The sequence below is a fragment of the Herpailurus yagouaroundi genome, unplaced genomic scaffold (genome assembly GCF_014898765.1).
Source record: "Herpailurus yagouaroundi ecotype Mexico unplaced genomic scaffold, PumYag 29, whole genome shotgun sequence".
In the NCBI taxonomy this organism is placed as follows: Eukaryota; Metazoa; Chordata; class Mammalia; order Carnivora; family Felidae; genus Herpailurus; species Herpailurus yagouaroundi.
The window spans coordinates 66,675,312-66,694,110 of record NW_024412377.1 but is presented as its reverse complement, the minus strand read 5'-3'; the positions used below and the strand labels follow the sequence as shown (position 1 = coordinate 66,694,110).

The 18,799-nt window shown below is 40.7% G+C and overlaps 1 protein-coding gene across 2 annotated transcripts in view; it reads right to left on the bottom strand.

Moving 5' to 3' along the window:
- The window catches only part of MCC (MCC regulator of Wnt signaling pathway), a 440,272-nt gene extending 431,893 nt beyond the window's left edge, over positions 1 to 8,379 (bottom strand). Inside the window, exon 1 of one of the 2 annotated variants that reach the window (XM_040446613.1) lies at positions 7,861 to 8,379. In XM_040446613.1, coding sequence (XP_040302547.1) covers positions 7,861 to 8,357 — 497 coding nt within the window. In that variant the 5' untranslated portion in view covers positions 8,358 to 8,379. The remainder of the gene's footprint in view (positions 1 to 7,860) is intronic. The other variant, XM_040446619.1, reaches the window with a different exon arrangement.
- Between the last annotated feature and the right edge of the window lie 10,420 nt (positions 8,380 to 18,799).

The window sequence follows — 18,799 nt, the reverse complement described above, 5'->3', positions numbered from 1 at the left end:
ATAGAAGATGAAGCAAAATGTTTGCAAAGCAATTCTAGTTCATACATTTCACTGATAATTCCACTTTTGACTCATTCTTTAGTAATACAGTACATGGAACCATGAAGGTGTTTATTCTAGCATTATATAAAATACTGTATTTCAAACTTCTAAGATGCACAGTTTAATATTGTGAAATCTGAATGTTTCTTATAATTCTGCTGGCCTGGCGCTGACACAGTTATGATTGCTTGTGTAGTGTGAATCATGCTGTTATTCCCGGTAACATGACTAGCATAAGTCAATAAGAATTCTTAAGGAAGCATAACTCTCATGCTTCCTTAAGAATTCAAGTCCTGGCTACTTCCATTGACACCTTCTGGTAAGTCCAGAAATACCAATGTCAGTAATTGCAAAAAGGTGTCAGCATCTTTTTTTTTTTAATGTTTATTTTTGAGAAAGAGAAAGAGTGTGAGCAGGCGAGGGGCAGAGAGAGAGGGAGACACAGAATCAGAAGCAGGCTCCAGGCTTTGAGGTGTCAGCACAGGCCCAATGTGGGGCTCAAACTCATGACCAATGAGATCATGACCTGAGCCAAAGTCGGACACTTAACTGACTGAGCCATCCAGGTGCCCCAAAAGGTGTCAGCATCTTAAATGACAATCCTGTAGCAAACAGTGGGGCCTCCTTTAAAGAAATGCTGCATCCCTGAATGTTTTGATGCCACTGAGGCTGATACTGGATATTAAAACCCAACATCAATACTCTGAACCAAAAAGTGATTTGGAAGACTTGCATTTTAATTGTGAAGAAGTTTTAGGATCATTTTGAACAATATGATAGCCTATTCTCCTTTTTTTATGTATGCACAACAGTAAAATATAAAATCTATGACTAAAGAAGTTTAAGGCAGAACTTCCAATATAAATAAAATTAAAAATCTATTTAATGATCTGTATCTTATCATAGTGTGACTGATACAGAAAACAATGTGTGTTCCAACCTGTAGCATCTTAGATTTAACAAAATTCCAAAGCAAATAACTGGAAACAATCTAAATGTCCAACAATTGAAGGATAATCAAATAAATTGAATAAATAAATAATGGGATATTATCATTACAAATCACATTTTCCAATCTTTTTTATTTTGATGATAGCGTCATTGAGATATAATCCACTTACCATAAAATTCACCCATGTAAAGTGTACAATCCAATCGTTTTTAGTATATTCATAGAATTCTGGAACTATCACTACAACCAACTTCAGAAGATTTTCATCATTTCAAAAAGAAATCCTGCACTCTTTAGCTATCGTCCTCCCCCAGCCCTAAAGCAATCACTAATCTACTTTCTGTCTCTATAAATGTGTATATTCTGGACATTTCATATAAATGGAATCATATATGGTCTTTGGGAATGGACCCTTTCACTTAGCATAACACTTTCAAAGTTCATCCATGTTGGGGCACCATGATGGCTCAGTCGGTTAAGCATCCGACTTCAGCTCAGGTCGTGCTCCTGCAGTCTGTGAGTTTGAGCCCCACATCAGGCTCTGTGCTGATAGCTCAGAGCCTGGAACCTGCTTCAGATTCTGTGTCTCCCTCTCTCTCTGCCCCTCCCCAGTTCACCCTCTGTCTCTCCCTTTCTCTCTCAAAAATAAATTTTATTTTTTTTCAACATTTATTTATTTTTGGGACAGAGAGAGACAGAGCATGAACGGGGGAGGGGCAGAGAGAGAGGGAGACACAGAATCGGAAACAGGCTCCAGGCTCTGAGCCATCAGCCCAGAGCCTGACGCGGGGCTCGAACTCACGGACCGCGAGATCGTGACCTGGCTGAAGTCGGACGCTTAACCAACTGCGCCACCCAGGCGCCCCTCAAAAATAAATTTTAAAAAAATTTAGAAAAAAGGTTCATCCATGTTGTAGCAGGTGTCAGTAGTTCATTCCTTTTATGACGGTGTAATATTCCACCGTATGGATAGATCACATCTTGCCTGTTCATTCATCAGTTGATAGGCATTTGGGTTGATTACATCGTTTGACTATTATAAATAATGTGTCTGTGAACATTCATGCATAAGTTTGTGTGAGGACATATGTCTTCAGTTCTCTTGCATATATACCTAGGAGTAGAATTGCTGGAATATATATATGGGAATTCTATGTTTAAGTTTATGAGGAACTACTAGACTATTTTCCAAAGTGACTGCACCTTTTTACATTCCTACCAACAGTGTATGAGCATTCTGGTTTCTCCACATCCTTGCTAACACATGTTATTACCTGACTTTTTGATATGGCCATCCTACTGGATACAGAGTAGTGACTCATTGTAGCTTTGATTTGCATTTCCCAAGTGGCTAATGATGTTGAGCACCTTTTCATGTGTTTATTGGCCATCTGCATATCTTCTTTGGAGAAAAGTCTATTCAGACCCTTTGTCCATTTTTAATTGGGTTATTTATCTTTTTATTATTGAGTTATAAGAGTTCTTTATATAATCTATATACAAATTCCTTGCCAAATATATGATTTGTAAATATTTTCTCCCATTCCTTGGGTTATCTTTCACTTTTCTGAGAGTGCCTTGTAAAGCCCCAGTTTTAAAAATTTTAATTAACCCCAATTTATCTACTTTTTCTTTTGTAGCCTGTGTTTTGGTGTCATATATAAGAATCCATTACCAAATCCAAGGTGACAAAGAGTTTGTTCTATGTTTTCTTCAAAGAGTTTAATGGTTTTAGCTCTTAGCATTTTTTGATCCATTTTGAGTTCATTTTTGCATGTGAGGTATGTGAGGACTATATACATTTTGTATATGAGGAATATATACACTTTTGTATGTGAAGAAAGTGTCCAAGCTCATTCTTTCACATATGGCTACCAGTTGCCCCAGCACCATTTGTCAAAAAGTCTATTCTTTCCCTATTTCACCCCTGAATTTGAAACCCTTATCTTCACACTTCTGTTAAAAATAAATTCACTATAGTGGGGTGCCTGGGTGGCCCAATTGGTTAGGCATCCAACTCTTGATCTCAGCTCAAGTCTTGATCTCAGGGTCATGAGTTCAAGCCCCACATTCAGCTCTATGCTGGACATGGAGTCTACTTTAAAAAAATAAAATAAAATAAAAGTAAATTCACTATAGACACATGGTTTGTTTCTGGACTCCCAGTTCTATTTCATTGATCTATAGGTTTATCCTTTTGCTACTACCACACTGTCTTGATTATTGTTGCTTTGCAGTAAGTTTTGAAATTGAGAAGTGTGAATCCTCCACCTTGGTTCTTCTTTTTCAAGGTTGTTTTGACTATTCTGGGTCACTTGAATTTCCATATGAATTTTAGGATCAAATTGTCAATTTCTGCATAAAATGGCAGCTTGGATTTTGAAAACGGTTGCATTAAATCTGTAGATCAGCTTGGGGAAGCACTGACATCATAACAATATTAAATCTTCCTATCTGTGAACATGGGATGTCTTTCCTTTTATCCAATCCTTTTTAATGTACTAGAGGAATAATATGATGTAGCTATGTCACCAGGAAAATAGAAATGATATTCCTTGGTTATGAGATAATGGATAATTTTTATTTTATTTTTAAACATTTCTGTATTTTCCCATTTGTCAACAAAGAATATCTTTTATATAACCAGAAAAAAGTTATTTTTAAAGGAAAATATTCTTTAATAAAATACACCTACATTTAAAGTACTTTATAAACATGGAACATGCTTGGAAATGAAAATGCTTGGAAGATTTTTCAAAATTCATGAATATACCAATCTTTATTCTTGGTCATTTCTTCATCAGAATTTACTGATTGTATGCTGTATGGCAAATACTGCACTAGATCCTGAGTGTACTGGTTTTTTTTTTTCAAAGTTTATTTATTTTTGAGAGAGAGAGAGAGAGAGACGGAGCATGAGTGGGATGGGGCAGAGAGAGAGAGAGAGAGACACAGAATCTGAAGCAGGCTCCAGGCTCTGAGCTGTCAGCAAAGAGCCTGACACGGGGCTTGAACCCACGAACTGTAAGATCATGACCTGAGCTGAAGTCGGACACTCAACCGACTGAGCCACCCAGGCACCCCCTGAGTGTACTGTTTAAACAAAATAAGCATAATTCCTACCCTCATGAAGCTACAACTAGTGGGAGACTGACAATGAACAGGCAAACAAGGTAGGAAATAGAAATGCAATTACAAGTTGTAAAGAGTACTTTGGAAGAAAGCCCTTGGTACTATGACAGAGGATATTGGTGGGGAAGAGCTAACCTTTGATACAGTGGTCAGGAAAGCTCTCTCTAAGACACCAACATTTCAGCTGAGGCTTGGCAACTAGATACAAAGGTAAATGGTGGTTTTTAATATTTGTCAAATGTTCAAATGGTTTCTTAAAACTTAAAGGTAAAAATAAGAAGCTTTACAATTCCAAAGGGAAATTAATCTCAACAAATAGAGTAACCCCACCACCTCCTATACCACGATAAATAGGGTCCAAAAAATTCAATACCATAAAATGTGGGATTAAGTCATCGTAGTTAATGAAATGACACTATACAGTCCCAATCCTACCCTGTCCAAGCTGCAATTTGGCTCCACCTAACAGTAGTTGTCAGTTCCAGCTTAACTATCCATGGGGATTATTCTGGGTCCTGGTGGCAGGCTGGAAGTTCCTGGGCAGAGGCAGCAATTCCAGGAATCTCCAGTTAGCTGGTGCCTTTTTTGTCAGCCTGCTAAGGAAGCTTGGGTCAAGAGAATATTGAAGATTCAAAGCCCTACCCTTTACTTCCCTCTTCCTGAGGTGGTGTGCCCTGACATTTCCCCTCCTGGTCTCAATCTATCTTCCACTAGCCTTCCTCTAAACATGAGACCTCCAGCCCACTTCTGTTTGAGAATGAGAGTTAAGCAAAGGACCAAAGCCAATATAGTTGAATGAGGGTTACCATGGAAGTTTTATTATATGTTTTGGTTGCTTCTTGCCTACTCAATATCCATTTCCTGCTCTTAGTAACAGAACTCAGATTTTGTTTAGGAGGGATTGTGACTAATCAAATTAGATGCTTCCTTGAACTCTACTGAAAGTCACCATGGTAAGGTGATATAGTTTGACCAATAAGATTTCAATTAAGGGATTTGAGAAAGCTCTGCCTTAATGATATATGCTCTACTCATTTCATCTTCCTTTTGTACCTTCCTGCCTGGAACCTGGACATGAGGCTGGAGACAGGGCAATCATTTTTTAAGACTATGAGATAACCATGAGGATGAATATTTTATATCAAGAAAGCGATGTAGAGAGATAGAAGGAAGCTGGGCATTAATGCCATTGTGGAATGGCTGTCCCAGCCTGAATGAACCACCTCCAGGCCTCTAGGTAAGAAAGTCTGTACTTATTTGACTGTAGTTCGTTTTCCATTATATACAGCCAACTGAAATCCTAACAGATACAGTGGTGTACTACGAACATAAACTTAACATCTTTTAAAGAATCCAAGATTTTTAAGGTCTTAATGTAGAAAGTCCAACTCTCATGTTTATAAAAGAGAAAATTCACAGCATTCCACTCCTTATCACCTACTGTTGAGTGGTCAGTAAAGGTCATTAAACAAAGGGAGCACAAAGGAGCAACTTCAGAGAGGGAGTCATTTAATGCCACCTAACTTCATTAACCCCATTTCCCATGCCACATCAAATAAACATATATTCCAGGTAAAACTGTGCTTGCTATGTAAACATACTTCTAGAGAAGGTTCTTGGTGCCTCGTTTCAATGATATTGCCATCCCTGAACTCCTCTTAAATGGGAATTTTGTCATAGCATAAAATAACTTCAAGAGCAACTCTGCCCACAGGCAAAATTATGGCTTAGGGTTCATTATTGCACACACCTTTCATCTTTCAAGCAGATATATTAAAATGATATGACTCAAGGAATGATACAGTTTTTTCCACTTTTGCCTTAGTAGGTTTCTACTTTAATATGAAATCTCCTCTTTACTACCCCCTTACATACAATGCCTCATCCTCCAAAACAAAATCCTCAAATTATGCCTCCAGAATTCATTATCTTTTGGGGTAGAGACAGCCACCATTTAAACTAATATGAACAGGGGCACCTGGGTGGCTCAGTCGGTTAAGCAACCGACTTCGGCTTAGGTCAGTGTGTGGGTTCAAGCCCTGCATTGGGCTCTGTGCTGACAGCTCAGAGCCTGGAGCCTGCTTCAGATTCTGTGTCTCCCTTTCTCTCTGTACCCCACCCCCCTCAAAATCAAACATTAAAAATTTTTTTTTAAATGAACATTTGTACAAAAAGCGTAGTTCAGATAAAGCAACATACTAATAGGCCAAATCAAAGGAAGGGAAGGAGAGAATTCTACTAGTGTTCTACATACACCCTTGCCCATGTGAAATTAAACTCTTTGTGCATCCTAATGTGAAGAATGTAGACTGTTTTTTATTATTGTAAATAACACAATGGCCATTCGAGTAGGAAATTCAAGTAGGCTTTTCAAGTAGGAAAAAAATCTACACTATATGATGAAATTTTTTATCACAGAACCAAAACAGGGAAAGACTTCCAGATGAAAATCTATGTGGGGTTAACTGCAATTACATTTTTTCCCCCATTTCAGAATAGAATTACTCCACAAAATTTTCTGGTATCTTTCTCAATGGTTCCTAATGAAACTCTAGAAAAGTAATAAAATTCAGCCAAGAATTATCATAATTGAATGGAGTCCCAAATAAACTATGTTTTTAATTGCCAAAATCTTACATGTCAAATTACCTGATTCAGAGATCTTATAAAAATTGGGGGATGGGGGTGGAAATTCCCCACTCTTTTTTTCTCTAAGTAGGCAAGGATAATCAGCAGGAGGCAGCCGGGCTTTTTAGAGATCTTTACTATTACCAAGACAAAGGCTAAACTAACACGTCATATACAACTTAGGTGGACTTCTTCCTAGAAGGCAATTCAAATTTCAGCATGAAAGGTCTTCAGTGCCTTCTGTCAACCTTTCAAAGAAGCATACCACAAGACATTACACTGCCTTCTTCACCATCATTGTATGATAAGTGATAAAAAATGTGGGCAGAAGTAATCATTTCGCCAAGCCCTGCGGCTTGAAGCCTCAACACAGCTTCTATACGGAATCTAGAAGCAAACACAGGGAGGGTTATGAGTGGTCACTCAGAGGTGTCCTGACACCCCACTCACCTGGTTAGCTTCTGGAGCTGAGGTACGGAGTCGGGTCTATATTACAGACTCACCTCTAAACCCCCAATTTGTGCCTACGCACTTGGTTCCCCTCAGGCTAACAGGTTTAAATCAGTACTGGGTGGCAAGCTATGTCCATTCTGTGGGTTCCCCAGTTTGGAACACAGAGGCTCTGCAGCACCCGAAAGTTCTTCGCAGCTTGTTTTCACGTCCAAAGCTGTCACTGGGAGCACATCCCTATCCTGGTCTGGCCCCAGGGCTGTCCACTGAGGAGCCGGACTGATCGCTCCCTGGTGCCAAAGCATCTTGACACCCAGGAGCCCGAGACTGCCGAGCAACCCCTCTGACCTGGGACAAGCGGCCAGAACTCCTCTCCCCACAGGCACGAACGCTCCACGACCCGGGAAGGACTTGCATCCTAAAGAGATGTCTCCCGACGCCCAGACAAAGACAGCGCTTGGAAAAGTTGGACCAACTAGCACCACCAGAAGGCGAGCGGATCAGCCCCTAGGCTTCAGTGGCCGAGCCAGCGATGCGCTCTCAGAGTCGCCGCCAACTTTCCCCGTGAGCTTCTGAGCAACTTGCTGGAAGTTGGGGAGAGGGGGCAGAGGAAGGGTCGGAGAGGCTGGTCGCGCGCCCCAGCCCGTTCCGCGTACCTCCCCGAGTACCTGCTAATGTATCCGTCGCCGTCGCCGTCGCAAGTCTGGAAGAGGCGCCGCATCCGCTCCTCCTCGCCAGTGCTGGATGTGTCGCTGCTGCTGCTGCCGCCGCCTCCGCCGCTGCTGCCACCGCCGCTGGCGCTCCCCGCCGCCGCCATCATGCGCCCGCTGCCTGCTCGGGAAGAGGAGGACGCGCGGCCGCAGGAGGAATCCGCGAGGCGCAAAAGCGGCTCGCAGCCCCGAACCTGCCTGACAACGGAGCATGCCCAGTGGCCGCCGGGGCGCTCCCGGCGCGGGATTCCAGCTCTCCGGGTTTTGCCCGGGCTGGAAAGATGGGCGCCCTGCAATCGCGGGAGTAGGCACCTCAGCGGAGAGGGAGGAGGGGAAGGTGGATCGTGGAGTCGGGGAGCCAGGGATGGCGAGGGGATGCGAGGGGACCCGAGGGGGGACAGAGTACACAGGAGGTCTCCTGGAAGGGTGTCAACTCCGTGCATCCAACCTCGACGCGGGCCCTTGACACTTGGGGACTCCAGCAGAAGGGAGTGTGCTCCCGGCGGAACTCCTCCAACCGCCCAGAGTCGTGGATTTCTTTTCAGGAAAAAGATAAACACTCCCGTTTTGCCAACTCAGAGCGGTTCTTCTAGTCCCAGGCTGCAAGACTGCGCTGGATTCTGAACCCATAGCCCCAGATGAGACCCTTTAATGTCTACGGTTTTGTGCATTTTTAACACCTGTCAAGAAATCTGACCCTCCTTAACTCCGGCTGATCGTCAACACTATACTGGAAATAATCTGCTCTCCTGTGTGGCATTGTGAACGTTTGGTCCATTTCTGGAAACAGCTCCTGACCTGACGTCACTAGAATTTGCCCCAACAGTTTTAATAACATCAAGAGCGAACATAATAGATGGTCTCATTTGACCCACACTACACACCTGAAAGATATCTCTTTATTATCAACCCTTTGTTTTAGGAGGTAGGTAACTACTTCATATAGTATCTTGATTACAAAATAAGATAGTATATTTTGATTCCTACTAAGCACTTAATAACTGTTAGCTCTCATTATCCCCAATTTACAGATAAGAAAACCAAGGCACCCAGACTTGCTTTAAGGTTCCAGGCTTAGTAAGTGCCAGGGCAGAGGCAAGCCCAGGCAGGCAGTCTAACTCCAGAGCAGGAGGCCTTAAACACGACAGTATCCTTCCACCACAGCAGAAAAGGAACCACAATGAACCAATTTGTGGTTTAGGGAATGACTCATTATTCTGTCCCAGACTTTCTGCCAGAGGTCTGAGAATTCCTGTGGTAGTTTTAAAACACATCTGCAGATTCTTTGGTGCACCTCTCATCAGGAGGTGGAGACGGTTTGCCTTCCCTTGAACCTGAGTGGGCCTTTGTGATTCTCTTGACTTCTGAGGCTGGTTTAGAAAAGACACTACAGATTCCATTTGGCTCCCTCACTTGGGACAGGGACCTTGGAAGCCCTGAACTGCCCTGAAAGAAATTTGTCCACACTAAGCTTCCATGCTGGAGAGACCGTGTAAAGACAGAAAGAGATGTCCAAGGACCCTAGGACGTTCCAGTCTTCTCAGCCCAGGTGCCAGACACAAGTGAATGAGAGAGCCTTCAGATGATGCTAGACCTAGACACTGAAACTGCATTAGAGACCCTGAGCAAACACTGTCCAACTGAGCCCTGACAACCCCCAGAGATAAGATGGCAATAATTAAAGGATTGTTGTGGTTTTAAGCCACTAAGTTTTAAGGTCATTTGTCATGCAGCAATAGAACCAGAAGATATCCATATGTCTTGGAATTGTCTGGCCAGGTCAGAAGGAAACTGTTTTTGCTGTCTTTTCACCCTTCTGTGCCCCATCCACTCCATCCGACTTCAGTTCTTTTTAATTCTGTTAAGTTCCCAGGACTTCAGGGCACTTATAATTTGTACATTGAATAAAATGTCATCTTAGAAAAATTCTGTCAGTATATCCAACAGTATTTGCTAAAAGATGCTACTCTCAACACAAATACTCCTGTCTACAATAGAGCAAGGACCAGTGTTCAAGTTTCTAAAAAATAAATGAATATTTAGAATCTTTTTCTCATTTTTCACAGAATAAAACTTTTATTACTGTCTGAGAATACAGCCAGACAGGAGTTGTTACCCTCAAATCCTCCTAGACAATTGATGGTTTGGGGGCAAAAAAAAAAAAAAAACAAAAAAAAAAACAAAGAAAAGAAAAAAAAGGGCATTTTTCTAAATACACATGTATGGAGGGTCTGGAAACCAAAGGATTTTCCAGGATTTGAGTAGATCTCTTTATAACCACACTTCATTTTTACAGAAAGTAGAGTGTAAACCTCAACCAATTATATTTCAAAGCAAAGAATGTTTTTCTCCTGGGAGAATATGTGCATGACAGCTCTGGAGGTTTAAATTTAAACCATCTTGAATTAAATCTGAACATACAAAAAAGTGGATCTTGACAAATTTCTTAAGCAACATTATGCTCATGCTTGGGTAATTCAGAAATGGCTGAACAGATAGGTTCAACCTTCCAGAAAAGAATTTGCTTCTGAGCTAATATGAAGCATATGAAATTTCAGCTGAAAAGGTTACTAGGAGAGGCAGAAATTTGTAAGACATTGAAAATAGAGATGCCAGATGAATATAAAGATGATAAATGTAAAGTAGGAGCTTGGAATGAGAGCAATACCCATGGCCATAAATCTAACAGTACTGGTTATGTCATAATTCCAAAGGTTTTATGTATTTATCCAAGATGAGTACATAGCTCAACATCGTCCTTATCCAGTTTTTTTTTCTTCTCGGATTCCTTTTGGTTATAATAACACTTCACATTTATGTCATACATTTCAAAATACACCATGTATATTATAAGACATACTGTCCTTTATGTCCAAAGTTACCAGTTACAACAAATAAAACCATTGCAGAGTTGTGAAAACTTGATTACCTGGTGCGTGCCATTCCAAATTCTCTTTACCTAAACTAGGACCACATGTTAGAGTTGGAATGAGGACACACTCACACACCTGCCCTGGTGCCCTCTACCCACCCTTCTCTCTCTAAGGTGTTTTTATAAGCCCAGCTAAGTTTCTATATCCCTCAAAAAGCCTTCCTTTACTTCCCCAGGTCACAGTGATGTCCCAGAGCTCTCTTAGCTTGAAGCACACATTTTGAGGACAGAATCATATAGTTTAATGGTGATTTGCCTTCCCTACCCACATTACCAATTATTTATTAATAAATGAGGTTGTAAATTCCTGAGAGAAAACAGTAAGGTAGAGTTGAGGGAGCTCAATGAACATTTATTGAGCCCTTATCACAAATCAGTAAGTACTGATTTAAAGGTTTAAATACCTTATTTAATGCTATAGAGTGGAGGAAAGTACTTATCATCCCTATTTATGGGGTGGAGGGAGGTAAGTGAAGAGGAGTAAATCCAAAAAATTAATAGCAGTGTGCCCAAGTAAAGAGTCAGTTCCCGATGGACTGACAGCTGAAGGTTGTTTTCTGACAGTACTCTTAGAAGCTGGGCAATAAGTCCTTTCTTTCATTTTTTTTTTAATATTTATTTATTTATTTATTTATTATTTATTTATTTGTTTGTTTGGTAGGGGGAGGGGAAGAGGGAGAGGGAGAGACAGAATCCCAAGCAGGATCTGCACTGCCAGCACAGAGCCCGACACGGGGCTCGAACTCATGAACTGTGAGATCATGACCCAAGCCAAGATTCAGAGTCAGACACTTACCTGACTGAGCCACCCAGGTGCCCCAACAAGTCCTTTCTTGAAGGGAGAACTGTGTGGTACATTCCCTTTTTCATCACAGGTCACTTCTTGAGCCATTGGATCTACTCCTTCATATATATTTGAGGAGCCTCTCCTCCAAGATTCTGGTGAGCCTCTCTTTCAGGGGGAATCTTAGAAGAGGAAGTTTAGTGGGAAAATTATAATAGCCACCACTGCTTTAGGTCCTAGGATCCCAAATGCTACTCATTGTCCCCTTCCTCCACTAGCAAGTCAGATCTCCTCACCCTCAAGAGCTGGCCTAGGCTGTTTACTGGGTGACACAACCCAGATTCTCATCTCTGATTGCTGCACTTGTTCATTTACTGTTAAACTGAAGGGAGAACAAAGAGGTATAAACCTATTCCTCTTTGACTCTATTATGTAATTGTAGCACTGCCTCTTCTTGATGATCAGTGTCAATTACCTCAGCCAAGATAATGACTCTTCTTGCCTGCTGCTGTCTGTATCCCTTGATGGAAGTGGTCTTCCATTGGAGAACAGACCTCGTAACCCTGCAGAGGCAAGAGCTTTGGGGACAAGAGGCACAAATTTCCCAATTGGATAATTTCCCAATAGTGAGTTGAGGCAAGTGTGGTCATTCCTGCTTCTACCTTTTGGTTTCTAGACCCATGGAAACCTCTTATTGGGGATGCAGCACTATATGAAGTCTTTGATTCAACATATATACTGAGCCCTGGAAGGTGGTTCACCATGCTCATCAAGTATCACCTTCAAGATGACAAATTAGCTGTGCTTCTAGGGGGCTGTTCTACTCTTTCCAGCAGCTTCTTGTGGTGCAGTATGTAGTATGACCAGTGGGTGGAAAATAAAAACACTAATTCAAAAAAGATATATGTACTTCTATGTTTATTGCAGCATTGTTTGCAATAGCAAAGATATGGAAGCAAACCAAGTGTTTATTGATAGATGAATGGATAAAGAAGATGTGGTGTATATACACAATAGAATATTACTCAACCACAACAAAGAATGAGATCTTGACATTTGTGACAACATGGATGGACCTAGAGGGTATTATGCTAAGTGAAATAAGTCAGACAGAGAAGGATAAATTGATTTCACTTATATGTGTAATCTAAAAATCAAAGAACTATTTCTGTTTGTTCATTGATTTTGCTTTTTAGATTAGACTCATAAATTCGGAAAACAAATTGGTAGTTGCCAGAGGAGACAGTAGAGGAATGCATGAAATAGGTAAAGGGAATTAAGAGGTACACAAGTCCAGTTATAAAATAAGTAAGGCACAGAGATGAAAAGTACAGAGAATATAGTCAACAATATCGTGATAATGTTGTATGGTGACAGATGGTGACTATACTTCTCGTGGTGAATATTGAATAATGTAATGTAATAATGTAATGTATAGAATTGTCAAATCACTATGTTGTACACCTGAAACTAATTTAACATCGTATGTCAACTATACTTCAATAATTAAAAAAAATTTAAAAAATCTGGATCAGGCTATGCATCATAATATATCTAAGATGTTTATTGTTGGATAGCTGATATCAGACCTTTTCCTTTTCCATATTTTTCCTTATTTTTCATATATTTCCATATTTTTCCTTTTCCATATTTTTCCTTATTTTTCATATATTTCCATATTTTTCCTTTCCATATTTTTCCTTCTGGGTTCAGATATAGGAAGTCAGCTATATAGGATTTAGATTCAGATTTCTCTAAAATGGGCCTGGTACTTTCTTTGCACACACAGCACACAGTGAGAGGCTTGCATTTCTTCTTGCAGCTGAAGGGTATGGCAAACACAACAGGAAATTGAGGGGCAGGCTGAGCATTTGCATGGCTACCTCAGATGATGGCTGACTCCCCAGCTGCCTCCACCCCAACTGTGGTGACTTTGGCAGGCTGTGAAGAGGAGCCTTCTATGTAGCAGGTACTCAGTATTGATTGGATTTAAATAATCCCTAGCTAAATATCATTTCCTGTAAGGAGTCTGGGTATCCTGGATTCAAGCTGAGCAACCATACTCTGTGAGGGATCAAACTGGCCGCCAGTGAAGGAAATGGTGAGTCCAAGAACCCCAGAGAGAGGGGCATCAACCCAACATCTCAAAGACTTTAGGCATAGTTTTAAAACTGCAGGTCTATATCCTATCTAAGGGTTACAAAATCATTTTAGTGGATGGTGACAAGCTTTTTTTTTTTTTAATGAGCTAGAGAAATATATTACATAAGTTTTCTGAAGCTATATATATATATATATATATATATATATATATAATATATATATATAGCTTATATATATATATAGCTTATATATATATATAGCTTCAGAAAACTTTTTCATTTGTGAATGTATGTTTTTCTGGGGTATAGCATAAAGTGAGTGTGTATCTGGTTGTGTATCTGGCTAAAATATACTGCCTTAGGGGGAATATACTTAAATTTAGAATTATCACCCTGACACTCAGCCTAGAAGCCTTACTTTTGCTTTCCTTTCTTTTGATCATGAATAGCTTGAGGCATCTCTCTTACTCCTTTCCATTTCATTCATCCTGTATTCATTAGACTTGAGGTGATCAAGAAGAACGCACCTTATTTCTGTTCCTTCTATGCCCCTTTTCCCTTCCAGTTGGTGACATGGGTGGGCTAAGAAGGCTGGACTCCTCCATTTCTCTCTCCAGCAGGCAAAATAATCAAGAGTGAGCTAGGCTGTTGGGTTCTGGGAAGGGATTGGAACAGGCTTCTTATCTGAGATAGGTGGAGCCAATGAAGAAATTACTAGAAATATCATTTGGATCTTCAAATCCAAGGAATGAGGCAGAAATCCAAAGCCAATGTGCAGAGGCAAACAGTGTGAGACATAAGGGTGAAGGAGGAAGGGTTGATCTTGCAGTGTTGAAGTGGGAGGGCAGGAGCAAAGGGAAGAATCCCCAGAATGAGGAACATCCACAGCAATGTTTCATGATTTGAAAATGAGAAAAGCTAAAACATACCAACTATTACCTTATCTACCAACTTAGATATTTTAAATGTGCCAAAAGAAGATGACAGGGGTATGGATTACATGAGTATATCCATTTCCAAATTATATAGCTAAAAATTGTGCATTTCAATGTACATATATTTTAATTTTTAAAATGACAATAATTAAGAGTAGGAAGTGTGTAAAGGTACAGATGGATCAAGAATGGCAGATTGTTGGGGCACCTGGGTGACTCAGTCCATTAGATCACATTCTCATAGTTCATGAGTTCAAGCCCCACATCAGGCCTCATGCTGAGGATGAAGCCTGCTTGGGATTCTCTCTCTCTCTCTCTCTCTCTCTCTCTCTCTCTCTCTCTCTCAAAATAAATAAATAAACATTAAAAATCCCTAAAAAAAAAAAAAAAAAAAAAAAAAGAATGAAGCTGTGTGATGGGTACATGGGGATTCATTATACTCTATTTACTTTGTATGTGAAATTTTTCCACAATGCCTCAAAATGTCTTTAACACTCCTCCTTGTTATTAATCTATCCAAAGGCTAATATTGCCTTTTCTCCATAACCTCTCACCAACATGGAAGCAATGAATTGACTGTTTCCACATTTCTGGCTGCTCCCAACAGCCAAGTCCTGAAGTTGCTATAGACCAGATGGTCCAGGAGCAGCCTATCTGCCATAGTCACACCAGGTTATGGTCATGCCAGATTTAGAAGGAATATAAGAGATAGAGATGGTGGCTTTGTGTCTGAAACATGTATTAAATCCAGTACGTCTCCAACCCACAGGGCTCTGTGATGTCAGATCTTCCCAGGAACCTGTAAAGATAGAAGAGACTCATGCTTGTTATTTCACTGCATTGATAATTAAGGCAACAAGACTTGTGTCTACCTGGAAAGTGCCAGACGTTCTGAATTATGAATAGAGTAGGTGAGGTGGCAACAGCTGGCAATTCAACATGTGTGGTTTGCTTTAACAGGAAATCGCAAACTAATCTTTGAGGCCTAACACAGCATGAAACTCACAGAATTACGTGCTCAGGGCTATGAAATTAAAGGCTTGCTGATGAGGAAATGGCCCCCTCATCTACCTCCTCATTAACAGGCCCAGAGAGAGGGTGTGCTGCCAGAGGCTGGTCTTGATGTCTAATGATCTGAGACAGAACTGGAGCACTAATATGAAATGGTATAGTAGAAAGGTGTTCTAATCTTGGATCTTCAAGTTACTATGCAATATTGGGCAATCCACCCAGCTAAGCTATACTTTCATTTCCTCATCTGTAACATGATCTGGCTGATATTTCTAAAATTCCATTGTTTATTTGCCAAAAGGTTTCATTCATCCATTATTGGCAAGTTATCAGTAAGGTAGAATTGCCCTTGGCTCATGTGTCACCTATTTCTTGACAAGGGTCAATCTCACAAGCAGAGAGAATAGTGACTACTTTGTGGTGATTTAGAGCATAAGGAGATGAAATCCCAAGTTTGCAAACTCCTCGCTAGCTATAGCATTTCCTGAAACTACACTAGAAGAGATTCTTTTTTCTTTGAATTTTGGAGGTTCTTTTTAAGAATCCCTATTAAAATGGAAATGCCCCTGGAAGACTACTCAGCCCTTAGCACTCATTTAAAACTTTGTAGAAATAGTCCATTAGATAAATAGGTCTTGTGGGCAGTAGGAGAAGGGACTGAAGAAGAGTGTGAAGGCACTGATGTGAGTCTAGTGCACTTGGACTCCACCACCCCAAGGAATAGACCAGTTGTTGCAGGAAATGAAATACAAAAGGATTAAGGTTGGGGAATAGTTTGAGGGGACTTGAATCAGTAGCAGTCCATGTGAATTTTAGCACATGATTCCAAAGTTCCTTACATCTGTGTTAAGTACTGAATGTTTGTGTCTCCACACCACCCACAAAATCTACATGTTGAAACCCTAAGCCCCATTGTGATAGTATTTGGAGACGGGGCCTTTGAGAGGTAATTAGGGCTAGATGAGGCTATGAGAGTCCCCATGATGGGATTAGTGCCTTATTAGAGGAGACACAAAAGAGCTTGCTCTCTCCCCCTTGGCCACACACACACTCCAAAGAAAGTTCATATGAACACACAGCAAGAAGGCAGCCATCTGTAAGCCAAGAAGAGAGCTCTCTCCAGAACTGGATGCTGCCAGCCATTGATCTGGGACTTTCCAACCTCCAGAACTGTGAGAAAATAAACTTTGGTTGTTTAAGCCACCCAGCCGGTGGGTATTTTGGCACAGCAGCCTGAGCTGACTAATACAATCTCCTTTTAATCACATGGCCCCCTTCCCTTCCAGTGTTAGCCATGAGTCAATTTGCCAAATCAGGCATGAAAGAAATGTCCCTGGCAAGGGAATATTCTTAAACATTATTCCTCTCCCAGAGACTACCAGGCTGGTGCTATTTTTACATGAATCCAGAGCACTTCTCAGACCCCAAGAAGTTTTCTGACTACTTTTAGAAGACCCAACCAGACAAGGTGGTTGCATTTCCTAAAGGAACCTCCCTCTTGACCTATCCCACATGAGAAATAGGTTTACCAACGTGCTAGTATTGAAAAAGTTGGAAAGACTTTTAATGATTTATTTTTTAATTATCAAGTTTCAAACATACTCCAAAGTAAAAAGAGAGCAGTACAAAGAGCATCCATATATTCACCACTCAGATTCAGTGATTGCCTGTGAAGATTTTAAAGGAAAATGCCAGTGAGAGACAAAGCATTATATCTACAAAGTACTAAATGTGCCATGGGGGAAATAAACTCATTATTTTGTGGGATATAAATACACTATTGAGCTACAGGAGAATGTGTCTAATTCTTCCTCAACCACATGCAAGGGTAAATCTGACCTAAGCTTTAAAAACTGGATCCTTGGGGCACCTGGGTGACTCGGTTAAGCATCCAATTTCTGCTCAGGTCATGATCTCACTCTTTGTGAGTTCAAGTCCCGCATCGGGTGAGCTCAAGCACTGATTTGGGCTCCACACTGAAAGTGCAGAGCCTGTGTGGGATTATCTCTCTCTCTCTCTCTCTCTCTCTCTCTCTCTGCCCCTCACTCGCTCCCTTTCTCTCTCTCTCTCTCTCTCAAAAAAAAAAGGGAAATAAACTTTTTAAAATAAATACATAAATAAATAAAACTGGATTCTTTAACAACAAATGAGCAGAGGAAAAAAAAAAAGAGAGAGAGAAACCAAGAAACAGATTCTTAACTGTAGAGAAAAACTGATGGTTACCAGAGGAGAGGCGGGTGGGGGCACGTGTTAAATAGATGATGGGGATTAAGGAGTGTACTCCTCATGATGAGCACTGGATGATGTACGGAAGTACTGAACCACTACATTGCACACATGAAAGTAATATAGCACTGTATGTTTACCTATACTAGAAGTAAAATTAAAAACTCAATAAAAAATAAAAACTAGAGTGTTTAATAAAATGGAAACATTCAATATTCAGGGATAAACCTTTCTTCTTTCAGCAGGTTTTTTATGTTTTCTTCTCTTCAGAGGGCCCCAGGAAGGGATTCCCAGGAGAAGGATCCATGGACAGACAGACTTCCCTTTTTCATATCCAAGTCCATCTTAGCAGTCTCCTGAAAGAGAAACCTAGGGACATCACTCCTCCAACCCTACTGCATCCTCTTATAGATCCCCATCTGATTCTTTTTACAAACACAGTTAAATCCCTAAAGTGTCATAATTTCCACACTTGATTTTTAGAGCCTACCTTTGACTAGCATCCTAACAGCATGGTTTCCTTGACATTCTACAAGGACATATGTATGTCACTTCCATCTTTAAATCCATAAAGTGGTTCCAATTCCAAGGAAAGTAAATTTTCTCTGCTACCAGACCACAGACTAGACTCCATGGCTTACATTGGGTCACTGCTTTCTTTCTTGCTTCCTTCCAGATACCTCTTCATGTTCCCAGTGAGTGATCTTCAGTGTTGTGACATGGTACTTTCTCTTCTTTACCAACCCTATAATCAGAAAGTTATTCCTGTGACCTTTTCCAAACTTCTTCTTTCCCCTTTACTGTACATCCCTTTAAAACTACACTTACTGGTGGGGCACCTGGGTGGTTCAGTCAGTTAAGCGTCCAACTCTTGCTCTCTGCTCAGGTCATGATC